General features: G+C 42.3%; 1 protein-coding gene across 2 annotated transcripts in view; it reads right to left on the reverse strand.

Annotated features, from left to right (window-relative positions):
• The window catches only part of eml5 (EMAP like 5), a 47,774-nt gene that overhangs the window by 18,208 nt on the left and 7,529 nt on the right, over positions 1-22,037 (reverse strand). For both annotated transcript variants that reach the window (XM_039603290.1, XM_039603289.1), the window contains exons 2-22: positions 21,235-21,394; positions 18,897-18,995; positions 18,447-18,515; positions 15,016-15,201; positions 14,325-14,460; positions 12,683-12,884; positions 12,283-12,420; positions 11,906-12,162; positions 11,416-11,628; positions 11,150-11,317; positions 8,662-8,768; positions 8,459-8,577; positions 8,145-8,331; positions 7,887-7,992; positions 7,410-7,503; positions 4,752-4,852; positions 4,455-4,648; positions 3,765-3,876; positions 3,453-3,580; positions 559-700; positions 327-479 (exon numbers count right to left, since the gene is read on the reverse strand). In XM_039603290.1, coding sequence (XP_039459224.1) covers positions 327-479; positions 559-700; positions 3,453-3,580; positions 3,765-3,876; positions 4,455-4,648; positions 4,752-4,852; positions 7,410-7,503; positions 7,887-7,992; positions 8,145-8,331; positions 8,459-8,577; positions 8,662-8,768; positions 11,150-11,317; positions 11,416-11,628; positions 11,906-12,162; positions 12,283-12,420; positions 12,683-12,884; positions 14,325-14,460; positions 15,016-15,201; positions 18,447-18,515; positions 18,897-18,995; positions 21,235-21,394 — 3,071 coding nt within the window. The remainder of the gene's footprint in view (positions 1-326; positions 480-558; positions 701-3,452; positions 3,581-3,764; positions 3,877-4,454; positions 4,649-4,751; positions 4,853-7,409; positions 7,504-7,886; positions 7,993-8,144; positions 8,332-8,458; positions 8,578-8,661; positions 8,769-11,149; positions 11,318-11,415; positions 11,629-11,905; positions 12,163-12,282; positions 12,421-12,682; positions 12,885-14,324; positions 14,461-15,015; positions 15,202-18,446; positions 18,516-18,896; positions 18,996-21,234; positions 21,395-22,037) is intronic.

The raw sequence follows: 22,037 nt of genomic DNA on the forward strand, positions 1-22,037 counted from the left end.
TCCCTTGCGTTGTAGATTAAGGTTAAGTGTCCAAGAGAAAGAGAGTTTAGTTTCTTGCTCTCACTTTGTCCACCCCCACTGTTTCTCATTCCTCTCTTGCTGTTTCTCTGTCTGGCCTTATTACAGAAAGCCATTAATTTGGGTCATGCCTGCAGCAATATCTCTCCGACTCACAGCGGGAGGAAAATATATACACCAGCTGAAATTCTGCACAGCATCCTACGTACTGTAAACTCAGATGCTTTGGAGGGCACATGGCTTTTAGAGGTCTATTTTCTTCTCAGAGTTTTGTACCGGTGAGGAAATGCGGAGGTGAGCAGACAGACCTGGAGAGAATCTGATATCTGAGATGATGTCCTTGCGGTGGTGGAAGGACACCAGGTCCTCCAGGGTGTCTGCGTTCACAATAATGAAACTGCCGTCGTTCAGGCCCACCGCTAAAGCTTTGCCATCAGGGGAGAAGCAGCAGCAACGGCCGCCTGCGGAGGACAAGGTGTCTGTTAAATGCCTGGGACCGGTCCACTTCCTGTTATCAGTTAGTGTTTCACAGTGACTCACCTTTCCTGAGTTTGCGTACAGCCAACATGCAGTGGCTCGGGGACAGGTCCCATATGCGCAGGGTTTTGTCATCACTGACGGTAGCACAGAGAGGGAGATGGGGATGAGTAGCCAGGCCCCACACTTCACCCTCCATGTGACCCTGCCGATACACAAAAGCAGAAATATTTGATTTAAGTGATCAACACACTTTTACAACAGGTGATGGAGGAAAAAAAGTTGAAAAATGATTCAACATGAATATATATACATATTTTTTGTCTGATTTTGTGTTTTTTATTTCCTATTTCTCTGTTGACTTTGAATTTATTTCTCTCTTTCTTAATTCTGAAGGCTCACCTCATACATCTTTTTGGCCTTACCTCCCTCCTGCGTATTCCTTCTGAGCTCTTTAGCACTGATTTGATCAAACTTGATTTTTCTTAATGGAGCACTTTTTCTTTATCATATTCTGTGAATCAGTAAATATAATTTCACGTAATATTGGTCCACTCTGTCTCATTTTGTGTCTGCTTATGGTTACACTGGCTATAAAATTAAACAAGGGGTCCTCATTAACTCAGAACTATTTTAGTCATTTATGACTAAATATTATATACAAAAAACCCTTTTTATAATGGCTTTACAGTTTCCATTATGTCCGATAAATATTCTATTATAATTCATCATATCCCTGTGGGATGTTGATATCCTAAGCCTGCACCATGCTTCACTACAAAACACTACAATGCAGTGATTAGAAGTGAGAAATCAAAGCCTGTGATGTTAAAAGAGACACTTAAACATAGAAAAAAAAAAGGGACACTTTTTATTTAGAGCATCGAGTCAGTTAAACTGCTGGGATATTGATCTGGTCAGTTAAGTAACAGAGTGGGTTATTATTCACCATCAGCTGCTTTGGTGTTAATGAAATTAACAACCCTCCAAACAGGAATGGTTTTACAGGTGGAGGCCACGGATATTTTCCCCCTTCTCATCTTTTCTGTCTGTTTTTTTTCTTACTAGTTTTGCATTTGGCCAAGGTCAGTGTCACTACTGGTAGCATGAGACGATACCTGGACCCTACAGAGGTCGCACGAGTAATCCAGCTCCTCCAGGATGGCACATCAATTCGTGCCCTTGCCCAAAGGTTTGCTGTGTCTCCCAGCAGAGTCTCAAGTGTATGGAGTAGACTTCAGGAGACAGGCAGTTACTCTAGGAGAGCCGGGCAGGGCCGTAGAAAGTATTTGACATATTAGCAGGACCAGTATCTGCTCCTTTGAAGGTACATGATGAAAACTGCCAGAGCCCCGCTGACCACCAGCAGGCAACGGGTGTGAATGTCTCTGACCGAATAATCAGAAACAGACTTCATCAGGGTGGCCTAAGGGCCCGCTATCCACAGTGGGGCTTATGTCCACTGCCCAGCACCATGGAGCCCGACTGGTATTTACCATACAATACCAGAATAGGCAGGTCCACCACTGATACAGTATGCTTTTCACAGAAGAGAGCAGGTTCACCCTGAACACATTTGACAGGTGTGAAAGAGCCTGGAGGAGCCATGGAGAATGTTATGCTGCTGTAACATCTTTCAACACATCCGGTTTGGTGGTGGGTCAGTCTGGAATGGTCTGGGGAGGCACAAATCTCTCCTCTGCACCTCAGACTGTCCAGGGGCTCCGTGATGAACTGCCCCAAAATTGTCAGGCATGCATTAAAGCATGCGGCGGCCATTCAAACAAATGATTATTTTGAGTTGCTGCAATTAAATTTTGGTTAAATGGACTAGCCTGCGGCAACATTTTTTCACTTGGATTTTCGGGGTATCTTTCTATTCAGCCCTCTGTAGGTTTAAAATCGTCATTGCAATAAATTGATGTGCCTTCCTTTCAATCCCAACATCCAGTCCATATCAGTACAGACATCCAGGATGATTTTTTTCCAGAGATCTGTTGTGTTTTTGAAGTGTTCCCCTAATTTTTTTGAGCAGTGTTAATTTGATGTCAGCAATAAACAAGCATACCATTTGCACACACATAAATCGTTGTATTCTTTCTTTACTGCCTATACATACCAGTATTCATGGAGTTTCTGCTCATCTAACACAGTTAACCTCATTAGCTTGTAGAATAAACCGTCCCCTTTCGTTCTCGTCAATTGATCGCTTCTTGTGCGATCTAAAGGGCAATCAATAGCATTTTGCTCCATCTGCCTAAAATCAAGGCAGATGAGGCGAAATTGCAGGAGCACTTAACCAAATTAACAATCTCCCACTGAGTGCCAGTAATTCATCAGCATTTACAACTATTTCCTCTGTGAATCGGCATTGGTACGTTTGCATGTTTTAGACAATTACCCATACTATAATATGCATCTATTACTGCAGACTAGTTTACAAAGTGTAACATATTGTGATGTTCTTTATTTAGATTTTTGCACCCATAAAGAGGCACTTTCACATTAACCTTAATGGCTGTTAAGATAGAGTGAAACATGCCATCAGTTCTCACACACATTACCTTAGACTAATCCTTCCACCACCTTCCTAAAAGACCATTCATTTTTGGTTCAGTAATTCAATTTAGGCACCATACTGAAAATTAACTTGCACAGATGAGTAATCTATGGCACCAGTATTATGTTGTTAGGGACGCTTCAACAATAAGGAAAATGTATTACATTACAATCCTCATCATGCATCAGCTTTTTACCTGTGAAATAAAGCACATATTCATCTTTTGAAATCTTTACTGACTCAGAAGAAGTTCAGCTCCACTACTTGTGTCAAGTCAAAGACTTCCAGCTCATCATATTGCAGAGAAACTAGCATCCTCCTGAATATCTTGACTGGGCTGGTGCAGGTTGAAGCTGATGACTGCGTATGTTATTCGCTATGTGATTTTTTGTCTTACCTGGACGAGCAGAGTGATGGGACCGCTCTTGTCCACCTCCAAGATCTCGCCGTTCTTGGTTCCCACTAGGATGTGGCCATGGCCAAGAGATATGGCACGTATGGAGGGATTGTCCTCCAAGAGCAACCCTGCAGAGTCAGTGAAATAAAGAATGAAGTCACAAAGACCTTAGCAGGGACCAGGCTACAGGATGCAATCTTCATTTCAGTTAAACGCATTGAATGTTTTAAATGGATTTGCATTACATAATGGCTAGACAAACATGATCCAAGGGCAGCAGCAGACAGCTGAGAACAGGGTGACCTTTTTTACCTTTGGAGCCTGGAGCTAGGACTGCTCTCTTGATGGCATAGGTTTTGAGGCATCTCTCGAAAGTGTCATCCCACAGCGCTACTATACCATCCTTTCCACCAGTCACAAATCCCTACAGGGCCAAAATATTGTAACATGTAAAGCTGCAGTGATCTCCTGCTGGCTGAGTATGTCACTGTCAGAAGTCTTATGACAAATAATATCTGCTTTTAAAAGATGTAAACAGATGTAACTGGGAAATCTAATATCATATTTCAAAGAGGGCATATTGTGCTTGCTTCCAACTCCACGATTTTATTCTTGGACACTGAGTAACTCCTTATTTACCTTGGTGTCTTGGCCCAGGCCTTAATTCCATTCAACTGTATGAAAGCACATCTTTTAACACCCTCCCTCACCATTGAAGGCAACTTTCTTCTAATCTACAGCGCATGCTCAGAGCCAGAGCTGTGTGCCTGAGATGAGTATATCTCAACAAATATCAGCAGACTGAAGCTTGAGGTTTGAGCTGAGGGATTACTTTCACATAATGCTGAAGTTTAAAATGGACATTCACCAGAAAAATAAGAAAAAGCACAACAGGATCCCTTTAAAATGATGACAGAATAACAATATCTAATGATCTGCAAGTTAAAGAAAAAACTTCGCCTGATAAGGGAAAGAGCCTTTCCTCCTGGATTTGTGTTATACCTTTTCTAGAGCGTGCATACTGAAAACGGGGCCGTCGTGGGCTTTGACAGTCTTCATCAGGAACATGTCCCTCCAGATACAAATGTCCCCTGTGCATGTGCCTGAAAACACCATCTCCTCTGACCAGCCATACACAGCACACATCATAGTCTCCGTCTTCCCCATGTTTCCCTTGCGTCCAATTAGACCACCACCTGAAAGAGACCCAGACAGTCACGATGAGATGTGTCACGGCTGAGCCAGAGTTCTGCTTTTTAGAGGCTGTTCTGCTAGTCAACAGTGAAATACAGGTCTTACCAGCTTTATGCCAAAACTTCATATGTTTCACACCAGCTGTGATGAGCTTGTCAGGAAGGTAGGGATTTATTTTGACAACAAATATCTTGTCCTTGCTTCCCCTGAAAAACAACATTTTAAAATGTCAACACAAACTTTTAATTTGCACGTTTTTTTACAGTGCTGCAAAATTAAAATGCTTATATCTAGATCACAAGATAAATAACATTTAATTTTTGTAGTTACATGTAATGTGTGTTATGTCATTATGCACTATGTGGACAAACATTTTAGGCTGCATACATATTCTACTTACAGGAGCTGCTCAGTCATTGAAAACATGCCATGAAGCTCCTAACACACAGTTTCTGTGCTGATGTTAATTCAACAGGAGGTTTGGAGCTTTGCAGTTACTGACTCAGCAGTAGCGTCGGCTACTTTTATGCAGTATGCCCCTCAGCACTCGGTGAACCCGCTCTGTAACTTTACAAGGTCTGCCAGTTAGTGGATGAGATGCTGTGGCTCATAAACGCTTCCACTTCTCAATGATACCACTTACAGTGGAAGAAACGAAAAACATTCACAAACTGACTCGTCGCAGTGACATACATCAATGGATGTATCTCTTGGAAATGAGATTTTAAATCTCAATGAGATTTTACCTGAATAAATAAAGGACTAATAAAATGTCAGGCATGGATTCACTTCTTTAGAGCGATCCATTCTCTCACAAGCAAAGGCAGACTGCATGGCTAGGTGGTTTATTTTATTCACTTGAATTCAAAGATTAAAAAGTGTGGCCCTGTAGTTTTGTCTAGTGTAATTCAAGAGGCTCTGCAGGAGACTGGGGACCTATCCAAGGTGTATCCCACCTTTTGTCTTGTGACAGCTGAAGGACGCTGTAGCCCCCCTATGATCCTAAGTTTGGATAAGTGGTTAAAAAATTAGATGGATGCATTGTTCCTCTATTGGATCCATTAAAAAATATGTTCTGAAAAAGATGTTATGATTTTTAAGAGGAAACATCAACTACTTTAAAAATATGAGCAAAATGTGACACCATAATGTTACTGATCTAAGAAACAAAGCTCTCTTTATCCTTAATTAAAAGTAAAAATGAAAACCAAGAGTGACAAAATATTGTTTAACAGAGATAATTTAGAAAAAAGAAAAACTAACTGAAAAGTGTTGTGTACTTACAAATCTCACTAAAGCAAAAACACACAGGAAATGTATTTAATTATAGTCTTGATCAAATTTAGTCAAACAGCCATCCTGAGGAAGCTGTGATGCATGTTTTTTGACTGAGATGATTACATAAGGGTGTGCCAACTGTTTCTATTGTTGCATCTTATTATTGTGCTGCTCTGAACTTCTTAAATCTTGCTGCTGACAAACATCGCCCATACAATTACACTGTAATAAAGAAAAGCTAAATCCAACACTGAAACTAATAAAAGCACCCTCTTCAGGCTCTCCATCCCATACCCACTCCTCCTCTGCCAGCTGAGGCTGAGGCAGCGGTGCTGTACAAGCCAGGCTCTGTCAAGCCCCATTTCTCTTTGTCCACCTCACTGTATTTCCCACCAGTGTCTATAAAGGAGATTAGGCTGCTCTAGCTGTCCCTAAGCTCCAGTGAGAGCCTGGCAAGCAGCACGCAGGAGAGCAACCCGCAATGCACCGCTCCCAAGTAGCCACAGGGTATTTCACTGGAGTAAATACTAAATACGAACATCAAGTAGGATGAGCAACAAAACAAAAGCAGAGATATTTCGGGATGCGGATGCTTTCCTGTTAGTTATTTCTGGTGCCTTCGGCTTTTTAGAACTGAAAATCTTGCCATATCTTTTTGGAGAAAGTGACACCTTTAATGCTCTAAATAAATTCATAATTCAGGTCTGGTAATCTAATCCATTTGTATCAAGCCTGGTGAATGTATAATTATGTGTTGTTCATATACATCATATATAGGGATTATTTGTACCACGGTAATGATGGAAACCAGAGTGTCATGCATGTCTTGGATACTCAAGTCTTCAGTTATCTGATGCATTTTTAAAATGCAGACTTCAGTCTGTCGACTGTAGTCTTTATTGTTCAGTTTGTTTCAGGCATCGTAAGACATATGATTGTTTTCGCTACTTGCTTGTTACCACTTTTCCTTTTCATTGCTTGATTGTTTCAGCAATCCATTTGCTTTTATGTACGTTTTGCACCTTGGGAAACAGGGTACATCTCAAAAGACTGCCTTCTAATTCATTTTCCAAACACGTTTCCTTGTGCAAATAGCGTCTGACATATCAAGCAGCTCAAACTCACCAGGATCTCATCTACGCAGCTCCTGGTATACGAGTTAAAAGTAATTCTCTTTGATTATGGATCTACAGCCAAGGCCCTGGGGCATACTCATGCTCTAGCCATTCAGAGTCAGGCAGGCTTTACGTCTACAGAGGAGCAGCCATGTAATCTAAAAGGTAATTCCCCTTTTTTCCTCTGCTCTATCAATCACATTGTCAGCCTTGCAAAGCAAAGTGGCTTCAATTTAGCGCTCATCTATAAATGTCCATATTTAAAGCAAAAGTGCTCAAACAATCTGAAGAATTAACAGGGAGGTTTGTCAAAGCTCTCCTGAAAGGCCACCCTGCAGATCTGCAAATGCTGTAATAAAACTGTACTAACCGCATGGCAGAGAGCTTCTCCCCTTTTCTCCAGTCCCATAGCACAATGGTGTGATTGTCATCCAGGCCCACAGAGGCCAGCCGTTTGCCATCCGCTGTGGATGGAAAAGTCAGTCTGTGAGTGAAGTTTGGCTCTTATTAGCAACATGAAAGCACCATGGCGGGTTTGATCTACAGCAGGTGATTCACTGACTATGACATACAGATCACCACCATGCCTCTATCTGCGGCCAATTAGGGATAGTCAGATGCACAGTTCCCCCTTGATGCTGTCAGACTGCTGCGACTAAAAGACAGCAGAATAAGGTTCTTCACTGCTGCCTGAAAAACTGGTGACTTGCGAATTTACCTATTTCTTTTATGTGTGAAATAACTTTTTCGTTTCCCTGTTAAAACAGGATGTCTAAAATCATTTGTTAGTATTAAAAGCTGTCTAGGTTAGCTAAGTGTAGTTTGAAAAAGCAAGACTGTGTGTTACCTGAAAAGTCCAAAGCACACACTCCGAGCTGGTGGAACCCCTTCAAAACAGACATGGGTTTTAACATTTCTGTGTCCCATATGTGGATGGAGGAATCTCTGCCAACCTGGGTAAACAAAAAACATACAAATATCACAAATCTTCTAAGTGAACCCCTTTGGATCAGATATAGCTCAGCTGAAAGGTTTTTAAAGGCTTTCAAAGGATCCATAAACCCCCCAAACATTGAATATTTTATGTTAGGAGTCTAACGGCTACCTGGCCTGTAGCTACAAAATCCTTTAGGGGGTGCAGAGCCAGACAGAGGATGTCATCATCATGGCCCATGTAGAAACGCTGCGTATTCTGTTGTCTGTTGTACACAACCCCTACAGCAGCGACGTGGTACACTATTTCCCCAGTCTGGGTATAGAACAGGTTGCTCCTGCAATCATACCCCCTGTAGCTGCGAACAAAAAAAGGGGTAGGGGGGGTGAGGGGGCTTTATTTAATCACCATGCATGAAGAGACTTCTCTAGCTGAAATTCTTCTAATGCTGGGATGGTGTGGGATTATGCAATTTCTGAGCCTACCCATGAATGAAGTGCAGCTTTACTCCACTCCCTGGTGCTCTTTCTCTCTTCTTCATAGCTGTTGCTCGATGTTTCTCCTTGCACTGCTCTTTGAGTTGAGGTAGATCTTCTTTATAAACCTGAATGCATGTGGAAAAGTGTTCACATACTGCTTGATTCACTGTAATATTTTCCCAGGAGATGCTTTTGATTTTAACCCAAACCTGTCGTCTATATGTGAGCTGCGTCTCCTGCTCAATTTCCGAGTCCATCTCAGGTACATCTGACTGATCAGAGTCTGACTCTTCGCTGTTAGAGTCTGCCAGTATCTCTGTAGGTAGAAACAAGGTTACATTACAGCTTGCCAGAAAATTCCCCCCGCTTCTAAATCAGAAAAATATCCTACTACATACAAAGTTAAGAAAAAAACCTTCATCCTGTTTCAGTGGGAGTCAGGGTCAGTCATGTAATAACACTACGACATCTCCTATTTATTAGACTGTCCTGCTTCACAGTGACAACAGTGAAGAAAAATGTACAATAATGCTGATGCAGCACAGTAAAGCCGTGCCAAGACAAGGCAATGAGCAGAACTGGCAGCTAAGGGCGGCTACTCACAAGATCCATTAGGAAAATTAAAAGGAAAGGCAGTTAGTATGTGGTTTAATTTCAGAGAGCACAAGGCAGTCTGTCTCTGGAAAAAATATGACTTGGGAACGACAATGCAATTATACTTTCCAAGGTTCATTCACTTTTATTGGATTTGTCTTAATTAATGTGATGGCCGTTCCTTTGTAGAGCTTTATAGAAATGACGGTTTGCTAAAAAAAAAAAGTTCAAGAAGGAAGAAATTTAGTACATTGGTCTCTCGTGGGTTAGCACATCAAGTTCATGAGGTTAGAGTGAGGAGTATGCTAATTGTGTGACAGAAAACTACATTCATAAAACCCATTATTGGTAGGGATTACATATATGGTGATAAATCTTTTTTAATGGTCTGAATTTAGCAAAGTCAATGTTTAAGTCAGACAAACAGTCATAGCTTCACACTTTTTTCAGAAGCATTTAGGAAAATCAGATGAGAAAATGGATACCACTTCCATGTATGTGCGTATGTAGCTACAGCCAAGAGGGTCAATAGTTCACATAAAGACCACATAAAGACTGGAAGATCGAAGAAAGTTAACCTGGCTCTTGCCTAAGCACTAGACAAACTACGTGCCCAACAATGTCCACAACAACTCCAAAATCTAGTTCAGTTGACTAGTGTGAGCACAAGGTACTGTATCCTAGCATGATTAAGTGAGTTAAGCCCAGTCTGCTTACAAAGATGGCCCCAAGCATGGTTCAGTTAGACTTGCGCACTATCAGCACAGTCAACAACAGCTGGATCCCTAAATATCCCTATAATCAAGTAATTAATGGCTCTATAAGGCATTTGAGAGAACAAAATAATAATGCTTTTAAAAACTTCCCAATTAAGCCACAAAATGCATAAAATCGTGGACCATGGTGCTTGTCAAGAGTGTTTTTCAAAAGCTTGTGTGCATGAAAGAGAGAGAGAGAAGTGAACATGCTAGGTCAAAACGAAGTGTGCTTAGCCCTGATTATTACATCCAGTGTGAGTGAGGCTAGCCAGAGAGTGAAGGCAATTGTGTTACAATTAAGCGTAGCATGACCACATTGTGAGAAAAAAAACTCCCCAACTAAGCTGGTTCCTTTTGCTGTTTGTGAGCAAAAAAAGATCCTGGATAAGCCCCCAATTTTTCACAAACTGGCGAAAAGCAAATGACAAGTAGTCTAATGCAATACATTCACTTAAATAAGATGGAATATCACAAAATTAAACAAATGTAGTTTAAGATAGTAATATCAGGACATGCGTCATGGAGTTGTTAGGCATAAACGCAAATGGAATCAAATTAATACATTGGCCAGTTGTAATGGGCTGAAACACTCAGGTGAGCTGCATTAGCTGAACACCTTGGGAAGTTAACCAGTTGCCCTCCAAGACAGGCTAGGACCACAGAAAGACAGTGGGAGGAGTGTTGCAGCAGTATTTTTTGACAGAGCCAAGCCAAATAAGCTCTCTTTTTCTAGCATTTTTTTGAAAGCAAAGTAATAACCTCCTGGCTCCATTTATTTTATTTATACCACAAAGACAAGAAAGTGGTATCACAGACCGTTATCACAGCAGACATTTGGAGTAGGAAAAGCACAGGCAGAATTAATGATGGCACAGGTCCATTAAGTATCCTAGTAAGCCATTACTGTAAACCAGCATGTACAAGAGTAGGAACTCCCATAAGTGGAATTCAGCCATCAATAATATATCTGTGCTTTCCCTTCGATAACTTTTAAAAATGTCTGCCATGACACTGAGGGCTTTTGTGTAACTCCCAGTAAAATGAAAATGAACAGTACATAAGACAGAATTTGCTGTACACAGTATTCCTCTAGTTTGAAGAGGAGATTGAGTAGACATCCGGCTTCCACACTCAGACTAATTTGATGTCTTGTTGGCAGGAGCCACTGATTTTATGAAATAAGTAATAGCCGTAATGCAAGTCATCACCTACATTAAAATGTAACGCTGCAATATTCCTTAATGGATTGATCAGAAGTAAAACCTACAATTCTGAAGGACATAAATCACCACATTACAGTAAGTACAGTTATGCAAATAAAGCCAGGGTGAGGGCAATACCGTACCTTGAGGTGCTATATGCAGAGCTTCTTTAGACTTTCTTTCGGGAACAAACTTCCACTGGAACACTGAGTGATCAGCACCCCCGATAGTTATTACCCACTGGTAGTCATGTGACCATCTAGCATTGGTTATGTGAGCCGAGTGGCCTAAGTACTTTTTAAATTTTGCACCTGAAATCAAGAGACAATGCATCAGACGAAGAGTATAAAATTTTACCTAAATGTCATCACTTGGCTGCATTTTTGTAATAAAATGAGATCGTCTTTACCTTTTTTTACACATGGATATCGCAAAAGTTTGACTAATCCATAGTCATCAGCAGTTACTAAGACTTGGTTGTTAAAGTTGGCGTCCACAGAGTTGATGTCGTTGATGTCCGAGTATTTGGGCCATATTCCATTAACTTCGGGGCCCAAAACACATGTCCATGTAGCCCACTGTACCAACTTCAGCTCTTCCCTATTGGTGACCTCCTTCCCACCTCAACAAAAGAGAGCAACATTTTATCTCACAAAGCAGCATCTTTAGTAAATAACCTGGTAGTTCTGTAGGATTTTTCTATATTTTGTTTGACCGATCATATATCATCATATAGAAATTTATTTAATGCACTTTGTGTTTTACTGATCACACACTCTCAATTTGAAATTTTGTTCAAGGATGCTTCAAAATGCACATTGGAGACTAACCTGCCAATAAGCAGATGAGCTAATCCTAAGCCACAATGTGTACTCTAGAGTCTATATTCCTGTACTTACTTGGCATCCTGTAGAAGAGCCTCCTGCCGCTGCCATCATTTGTCTGCAGATACTTGCTATCTGTGGACCAGTCCATATGGGTGATGAAGCTGGTGGACCCGATGCACTCACCCACTTTCTTGTACCTCTGCACCACGCCATAGATATCCACCGAGTTATCATTTGAGCCTACAGCCAAGTGGGCCCCATCGGGGGAGTACTTCAGCTCATGGATGGCCTCCTTCCTGTCCTTGATGTGCACCACCTCAGTCATGTCTCTGGAGTGAAGCAGGGGAATGTATCAGCTAAATGGACACCAAATAATGCAACCTCTTCATTTAGGGGAGATTTATAGCTAGATCTAAATTTTCCATCCAACTTTCGAATTGTATACCCACCTGACTCTTAGGACAGTGAATGAGCCATCCTTCATCCCCAGTGCCAGGTGAATACCATCAGTACTTACAGCCGCACAGCGGATAGGCTCCTCCATGTTACAGCGAGCTATCAGCGCATGATCTATAAGGCTCCATATCCTGTACAGACATAACAGCAGGAAAATTGAAGGCGCAAAAACAACTGGAGAAGAATGAAAGAGAGCAAATTGAAGAGTCAATTATATTTGTGGCCTTTTTCCTGTTATACATCAGCTTTACAACCGGACCCAGGCAGTTCCAATTACTCCAAAAGATCAACAGCATTACAAATCTAACTTGTATTAGACTGGAGGTGACTAACTTTTTACACACAAGTTGCATGCACGAGTTAATACTGCACGAACGGAAGCTGAAGCTTTACCTGACTGAGCGGTCATCACTTCCAGTCATAGCTAGAGGCTTAGTCGGGTGCACAGCCAGCGCCCAAAGCTCTCCCTCACAGTGACCCTGCATTATGAGGAAGGGCTTGTTGCGATCATGGACCACAATCTCAAAGATCTCACTGTCCTGTGTGCCCACTAGGATGTGATCTCCTCGCCAGCATACGCTACGCACTGACAGCCCTGTCAGAAACACACATACACAAATGGTAAACATAACCAAAAATGAAACGAATTAACACGCAAACATGAAAGCAGACAGACATTTGCCACTTATAAAAGGCAGCCGTTATTAAAGACACAACAGGAGGTGATAATAGCCATCTGCAGGCTAGGACGGAGATTTTAACAAGAAATACAAGGATGGCACATGTTTTCAAGCCGATTTGCAACTGACTTTTGGTAATACAGCAAGTATAGGATGGAGGATGCAAATGCTCTTTACATACAGTACTGTACAAAAGTTTCAGGCACTTTTGATGTTTGGTTTCTTAGTCATTGGAGAGGCAGCCCTTGAGTCATTTTGCAGCATCACAATGGCCTCAAACAAACAGGCAGAATATTCAAGAACTATCTTCAGCAACACAAAGGTGAGGCCCACACAGAGCCCTGACCTTAACATACTGAAGTCAGTCTGGGATTACATAACTAGACAGAAGACACTGAGACATGAATGAATGGAAAAAATGTGACGACTTCTCCACGATGCTCGGAACAGCTCACCTGACATGACTTTAAGATAAAGGTTGATCCTATTTAGTCTTTTATTTGTTTGCTTCATTTTGCATGAATTAATTACTTTTTTTCAAATAAACTTTCTGTGCTTTGTTAAACACGTTAATTAAATCTTGTGCTTTCTTCTCAGTTCTGTTTTCTTTATGACAGAACAGCTGATGTACTGCTGCATTATTAGCTGGTGATTGTGTTTCTGTATCATTAAGCAGGACAAAAACATGAATTATAAATTATAACACATTCCTTTAAAGGGCATTTCAGCCTAAATTTTGAAATAAATTCAGTTGAGTGAGAAAGTTTAATTGATCATGGTGTCTGAGTTTGTAAAACACATATTTATAAACTGCAAAATCAGCAGGTTGAGTGTGGGTGTTGAGCTCTCCACATGCTGACTTCTGAATGTTATTCAGTTGTTTTTGGACACTTTGGAAACTAAACTGAATAAAAACACTCACTAGGCTATTATTGGTAGCATCACCAATTTACTGTATGAGCTTAAAACGTTTGCACAGAACTGTAGAAGACGTCTGTATACAGCGCAGAAATTGCAACAGTGCTTGAACTTACTAACAACAAGAGGAACAGCAGAACAATGTGGAGACTGCTACAAACAGACTGACATGGTTGTTAACTCCGCCCTCAATGACATTACCCACCTCGGCTATTTTCACCTCTAGCTACTGTTAGGTCCAAGATTAAAAGTAAAGGAAATGGGGAAAAATAGAGAGCAAGAAGAAAATGTTAGAAAATTAATTAAAAAAATATAATATAAAGAATGCCTTTAAAAAAAATCCAGCTGTATTTGTTCATTTACACAGTGGTTTAAATTTTAACCTGCAACATTTCTGTACCCAAATTAATGGGAAAAAAGAGCAAATTTGACATCACCTTTATATCCTTGGTCTGTTTCCCTGAGATCAATGACAGTAATTGGTTTGAAGTTGAGATCCCACAGCCGGACGCAACCGTCTCGGCCCCCGGTGGCAAAGCCCTCTTCACAGGCATTCATGCTGAAAATCCCTGACTGGAGGAAATGACAGGCTGTCAGTGAGGATCTGCACAGTAAATGAGCAACGACAGAACCAGCCTCAGCTACAAACTCCACAGTGCTGCTCCTCAGCCAGGCATTTGTTTAACAAGGCTTTTGCAATTACAAATTGGCTACAGCGGCCTCGAGATAAAACCAAACTGAGAAAAGGAAGTTGTCATATTTGCTTTTATTATAGCTTAACTGGAAAGCTCTGCCCTTGTTTTTCTGGTCGGCTCCTGTCCAACCCCTAGTAAGATATTTGGTCATCCAAAAAGCAGGAATGGACATGTACTGTAGTTATTATCCCCTCCCCCATTCGCCTATCCCCCTCACCCAGCTGTTGATCCCGTAGATATCATTTAATCCTGTGGAGGAAAAGGCTGATCCTTTTCTACAGAGCAGAATCTAATAAATCCAGCGAGCATAGCTATGAACCCCGTTAAGTTTACTAGATGCTTTTACTTTAGTTCTGCTCTGTGTGTACCTGCAGGTGTGCAAGCAAAACCAGCCTGAGCGAAAGACCACAATGCACCCTGATTAGACACTTACCCCATGAGCACCCTGCACCGTCCTCATCAGGTTAATCCCTTTCCACACGTAGATGTCACCGTTCAAGGCACCTGAATACGTGACTTCGTCCTTGGCGCAAGCAAGGCAGAGGATTGTTTGGAGATCCCCCGTTTTGCCAAAAACACCACGTTTGGGCGTGAGAGCATTACCGCATAAGCTCCAGAACTGCAAACACAAACAGAAAGAGTGGAAGAGTATGGTGGCTAATAATCCTCTGTGTAATCCTGTCCTGAAACGGCAAAGGCACAATTACGCAGTATTTGGGACCAAAGTCATGTTATGTTTTGGCACACACGTATAACCACCATTAAAAAACACACACACACGCACACACAGACCTTGAAAGGTAAGTCAAACTCAAAATACCTAATCCCACACCTCACCCCAAGTCTCTGTATGCGATACTGGGTACTCTCGCTGGGGGGGTGGGATGTCTGTGTTGTAATCACCTGATCAGCATCCACAGACACACACACATACACGCATGCTCATGATTTATGAACAAGGTCATTGGGATGCACAGGCATGGCCTCGTCTGAGGGCGAAATCCATCATACGGAGGGGGAGAGAGTGAAAATGAGACGCTCTGTCTGCATGGAGATGAGATCACAGGGACAAAGCTCAGGAAAGGCGTCTCGAATGCTGAGACACAGCCATCCTCACGTGAAACCGAGACACTTATCACCGGCAGAAAAATGACACGCTGACAGCCTATTTTCTGCTTCACCTGATCATGTGTTTGACAGCCTCTTCGTATTCAAACCTATAGCTTGAATCAAAATGGATATTTGTGTTTCGGACAATGCACGAATGATTGCACAGCAGCTTGATAGGGACTAACAGGATAAACAAATGAGCTCTTTGAAAGTGACAGCTTGTCACACCCTCACTAACACCCATTGCCCTGACTGATAGAGCTGTTGCGCTCTAAGAGGAGGGACTGATTATCAGAGACAAGCATCGCAGATGCCATCAGTCATTTAAGGCTTGCACACACCTTACCAGAACAGGACTTTTCTAGTCTTGAGCTCTTCACTGAGATTTCAGAGAGCATTTGCAAGTTAGGGAGCTTTTGTCTTGTCATTGAAGGTTAAACAGTGGAAATCATAAATGTGTCAGGAATACTGGGATACACAGGTGAAAGTGTGTCAAGTGCTGGGTTTGGTAAGGGTTCGTGGGAGGGGGCTTTGTCGCACAGCCTGTTGCCGAAGCAGTGGGGATGGATGCGGCGTGACTGCACAGCCCTCCCTGCCCGCAACTGATAAGGCAGCGAGACACAGGCGCTGGCTAATCCCTTCGCTGCAGAATTACTGAGAGAGAACTGGATGCTGGAGAGGTTTATGATGAGGTCATGAGCAGCAGAGAAAGGCACGCAGGGGCAGGGACAACACAGAGGAAAGGTCCCTGAAAATAAGACTCCTCTGAGTCAAAATCAAGTCTTGGCAATGACACTTCTGAGCGAGCTCCTCCTCTTAGCACAGAATTAGTGGTATGTCATTAGCTCGGTTACCTCCACCATCACCCCAAGGGAAAGCTTTTAAGTGTAATTAACATAGAAAGGTCAGTCATTCATTATCTACTGCACTGCACGCCCCTGGACGCCCTGCATCCCACTCACAATTTCCCCTCTTGCCCAACTACAGTGACCCTAAATGTTGCTGCTGCGCTAACAGAGGTCAACTATTTGGCAGCCTGTTGTAAGGACAGCTAACTGACCTCCCTCAGGCTTTGTATGGAGCACATTTCCTCGAAGCTGGTGACATTCATTCACTGTGCTGAACTCAAGCCGACCTCTGTGGCTTTGTGGCTTTCAGATGACCAAAACACAAAGACAACACCTCTCTCACTAGCTGCTTTCATCATGTACCCTTGACATTTTACTAACCGTGAGTTGTGGATATATTTTACGCAGTTCTAGGCACGTGAGTCTGCGTCTATTTATATCCGAGTGGTGTGATAACGTGTTGAGATTATTATATACTATGAACACCATGTGAGTGAGACCACCATGTGGGTTTAAACCACACAAGTGAGTTGGTAGTTGACTCCAGACAAATAAAAACTTTGAAATAATGAAATTATCATGTACACAGGATTTAAGGTTAGTGGCCAACCTATGGTTCTGATTCCCAATCAGGGGCTTTTGTTATATGATTTGCTGGAAATGATCTGGAAAAATTAGGTAACTGTTTCTGAGTTTTTCCTCATAAATGACCCAGTCATTTGGTGTCACAGGAAGTTAATGCTTTGTTGTGAGAATTCACACAGCTGGGAGAAACTGGGTGACAACACACAAAACATAAATGTATAACAGTCTTCGAAAAAGCTGGATAAGTGGGGTATATGTGTGTGAATTCAAAACACAAAGTGATGAGTAGCTGCATGTGGAGGAAAGCGTCCCCACCACAGAGGTGGTGTTTTCCTCCTCTCTGCTAGTGAGTGGATTACTGGGGCTAAATCTCCTGTATGCTCTGAGTGCTATAATCACGGAGCGAAAACAGGCCAGGGGAGCAGATGTCACATGGTCTGCAGGGTGAAGGGCTGGGGAATTATGTGGGACAATTGCTGGATTGCCTTGGCATCAGACAACCCGAAGGGGGGAAAGGAGATGAGGAGGATGGGGAAGGACCAAAGAATTCTGCAAAGACTGGCGGGGTTGGGTGTAGCAGCAGGCGGAGGTTTCCGCATCGAGGCAGTTGAGGAAGAGTTCAGGGGGTAATTACTAGGAGAGAACGTTACACACCGAGAAAAACGTACAGTAGGTTAACCCCCGACCTCACACCCCCTCTCGACTGCATTGCCCACTTAAGCGTGCCCGAATACTTAGCCTTGCAGAGCCAGAGGGTACATTTCCTATCTGAGCGTGATTCATTCTTTTCCCAATGTTTTGGAAATGAGCCTCCTCTGAACACTACAACTACACATCCCAAGGGAAGGCTTGGCGAAGACAGACACCCTGCATCAACGCATTGAAGATTTATGAGCGCCACTCTTGAAAAGAGTGATAGAGATAGGCCTGGAAAGAGAAGTGAGCACAGCTGCAGTTTGTACAGCGGAGGGCTTTTATAGAGTTGAATGGGGATTTTGAAAGGGGGAGCTGAGTAGCAGAGTCATGGTCTTCAACAAAAAAAAAGAAAAAGAAACATTTTACTCTCTGCAGTGCAGATTACTACAAATTTGAGAAGAGAGAGAGAGTCTTTGCCTGTCTTACTTATGTTAAGTGCCTTATAGCCATGAAATAAAACAAATTTGCATAGATCTATTTTAAGGCTTTGATGTGGCCATGACGATAAAGCGGGAAGAACCGAGGCGCCATGAAAACTTCTAAAAATCATAATCTGTTTTCATATATTGTGCAAGCCTGAGCCATCTATAGTACACCGCATAAAACCACCAGGAAATGGCTGTACCTTGATATGTTTGACACCGCAGCTTACGAGCTTGCTCGGCTGGTACAAATCCCACGATATGTCAAATATCTGCAGGGAGAAAACATACAATGCATTAAATACCACAACATCCACCTTCAAGTCTGGACTTTTAATAATCACATTCGCTGCAGGAGGAGGAAATTAAAAGGAAAAAAAAGTGTGTGGTGTGTCTGTGTGTGTTTACCCTGCCTGTGTTATAACGTGTGTGGGCTGAATTAGAAAACAACAGCTGCCTGTATTTCATCTTTTTTAAATTCCTTTTCATTAGACGTACACCCTCTCCGATGGGCTCTGGAAGGCTTACAATCAATCAGGCCTAACTTGTTTATGTCCCTGTTGGGCAGGTGCTCCATCCTGCATTTATAGCTAATTGAGGCGGTCAATACAGAGCTTGTGACGGAGGAGCAAGGGGAGGAGGAAAGTGTTTACCCTGTCTGTATGACCGGGAGCGGCTGCCAGAACCTTCCCTCTCCTCCAGTCCCACACACAGATTGTGTTTTTCGAGTCCAAACCCACAGACACCAAACACTGTAAAGAGAGCAAAGAAAAACAGAGACATCACAGACTCTCACTAATCACTGCAAAACAAACTTAGCTAGCTCAACTGCAGCATGGTAGGTCACAGTGAAAGGGCTAATAATGGCTACAGAGCAGAAGAGAACAGTTGTCCAGCCTCTGGCGCTTCCAGTGAGCACATTTGAGTGCTTTTGCTGGAGGAGCCACCTATAGCCGACTGAGTGAGTAGGCAGCGGCAGCAGTGGAGCAGAAGAGAAGAGAGCAACTCTCATGGAAATCCTTCACTACTCCGCCGCTTGGTTTACATCTTCGATGCAGTGCTGAATCAGTGTTTGGCTATGGACAGAAGTCTCTGGTGAGGCATTTGCACAGTTTTAACTGAATTTGAAAAGCCAGTGTTTTAATGATGAGCAAAGAGGCCCCGAGTGTTGAAACCCAGTGGAACCGTGCAGATGAGGGCGGCTGAAATGTGCATTCAAACTCAAGTAATGTTTTAGCAGCGGTAGTGGCGTAGCTCTAGGGATGTTCTGTCAACGGGTCTCACTCAGCAGTTATTAGATGAATCTCTGTGAATAGTTGTACAGATATTCATTCATAACAATAAAAACCTAGAATGATTTGGGTTTTTTTTTTTTATCATCAAAGCAAAGCAAAAGTTTTGGTGCTATTGGAGCCTTTTTGGGAAGGATCCCTTCACAAACCTAACACAGATTTTGCTGGTTTGGGGTTAATGAGACTTAACAACATGGACTGAGGCAAACATTTTATTATTTTAAAGTAGTTCTTATTGGTATTGATGCACTTTTGAATGCACGGACGGTAATTAAATTAGTTCTTTTTAAATACCGTAACTCAATCCCTTTTTCTTGGGACACAGTTCAAAATCCTTTGATTATGCCCAAATATCTGGTATTGAGGATATTTTAAAGAATCCATAAGTTCATAAATGTTATAGCATGCTAGCATGCTAAAGTAAGACGGCTAAGATGGTTAACATTATAACAGCTATATTTCCCCATATTAATACTGGAAGGATGTCAGCATACAAAGATTGCTGGCTGTTGCTAGGTAAAACTGGTAGCAAGGAGGCATACAGCGCTGTGTCAAACAACTTTATGGTTGCTGCAAGAATGCTGTGATCACACGTAGATTGCATAAAGAGACACGGACTATATATATATATATATATATATATATATATATATATATATATATATCCACAAAATGATGTGTTATATATTATGAAATCATCACATCACCTAGCAACCACCTAACAATGGACTCAAATCACAGATGAAACCACATAATAGTTGTTTGCAAAAATCCTTGATCACAGCATAATCTGGCATGCAGAAAGTGTCTAAAACAGAATAGAAGAGTCAGTATTTTTTTGTACAATAGAATTACAGCTGCAGCTGATGCTGTAATATCTTGGAGAGAAGGAAGTGTCAAATATCAGTGTACTTTTTTTATATTGCTATAATAGATGGACAGGGTAATGGCACCAGGGATTTATTCTAGATTGCTCTGAGTTCAGCTCTCACTTCCTCTGATCCAGGAAGGGGGAGCGATGGAGGGTAAATAGAGCTGCTAAACTAATAAGCGATGGAGTTTTCTCTGGGTTTAAACACTGTCACCTTTCATCTAAGTCCCCAGCTCATGACCCGAGCAAGAAAGTAGCACAGGGTCATATTCCTTCCGTGCAAAATATAGGATGGTAAAGCTTTAATTGGATGAAGCGGCGTGTAAATACAAGACCTGTTCTGTATTGATTTTTACAGTTCACATCAATATGATATCTGAAGGTTGCAGTGTGTAAAGTTAACTGGTGACAAGTCTGAGAAAGATTGAAATGATGACAAAAAAAAGGATAAAAAGGAGATTGCTGGAAAGTTGGTTGTGTCAGAGAATAAGAACTAAACTGTCTGGATGCAAGCCTGTTACGTACGGCAAGTTTATCTCACTTTAACACTGCAAACTGACAATTTCTGTGATGCAATACGACTGCAGCTCACTAATCTCTGTTGGAGTAATCGGAAATATGGCATTCACAGCTGCAAAATGCTCACAGTTCTGCAGATCTGCTATCTGGTGACACTTCCAGCTCTCTTTGCCTCCCTAGAAACATCCCCAGATTTTATGGCACTGAACAAAGACTGCAAAGATTAAAACTACAGCAGTGCTGTTCATCTTTTAATGTGACAGATTCTCACTGTCTTTTAAAATTTGCATTATTCTGCAAGAACAGTACCTGTCCCTCGAGGTCAAAGGCCAGGCAAGCAATGCCATGTGTGTGCACATCCTTGAGGATGGACACAGTCTGCACAGTGTAGGAGTCCCACACACAGATGTAAGGCTCCTTGCCCACCTGTCCCGTGGCCACCAACACTCGCTCTGGATGGAGAGCTAAGCTGCGCAGAGAGAAAACGGGCAGAGAAAACACCTGGTTAGCATAGCTATTTTGCGTGATTGTATATACGTGTGTGAGAGTGTAGCTGTGTGTGCAGACAAGGGATTCACCCTCCCAGCAAATGAACACATTAAGCCTCCAATGGAAACAGAGTGGCAGCTTGATGAAGTGACATGGTTCAGTTAACTCAGTCATGCTCAGTGCACACACACACACACACACACTTAGCCTGGCTTCATGCGTGGTGCATTCAAAGGATAAAAAGCAACACTGGCAAATCTGTGAATTTCATCTTTCTCAGCTTTTATTCATAACCTCCCTTGAATTATTTTTTGCCCTTTTCACCTTTTTTAATTCATCTGGGGTTTCCTCGCATCACTGGGCATATGTTTGTAACACTGTTACATAATCCCCCCACCCCCACCCCCTCTGCTCCACTCGTACCTCCCCCACCTACAAGCTATCCCACTCTACAGCTGAGCAACAGCCTGCTGTATAAAGCTGTCACTCTCTTCTCCCGTTCCACCCATCCTTTCACCAGACCCCAGTCACGTTCCAGGCAGGCCTGAGTGATTTACTGGGCAAGGCTTCCTCTCACCTTGTCCTGGCCTATATAGTTCACGCTGCGATGGAGCTCCCTCCAT

This window comes from Oreochromis aureus, linkage group 19, assembly GCF_013358895.1.
Source record: "Oreochromis aureus strain Israel breed Guangdong linkage group 19, ZZ_aureus, whole genome shotgun sequence".
Taxonomy (NCBI): Eukaryota; Metazoa; Chordata; class Actinopteri; order Cichliformes; family Cichlidae; genus Oreochromis; species Oreochromis aureus.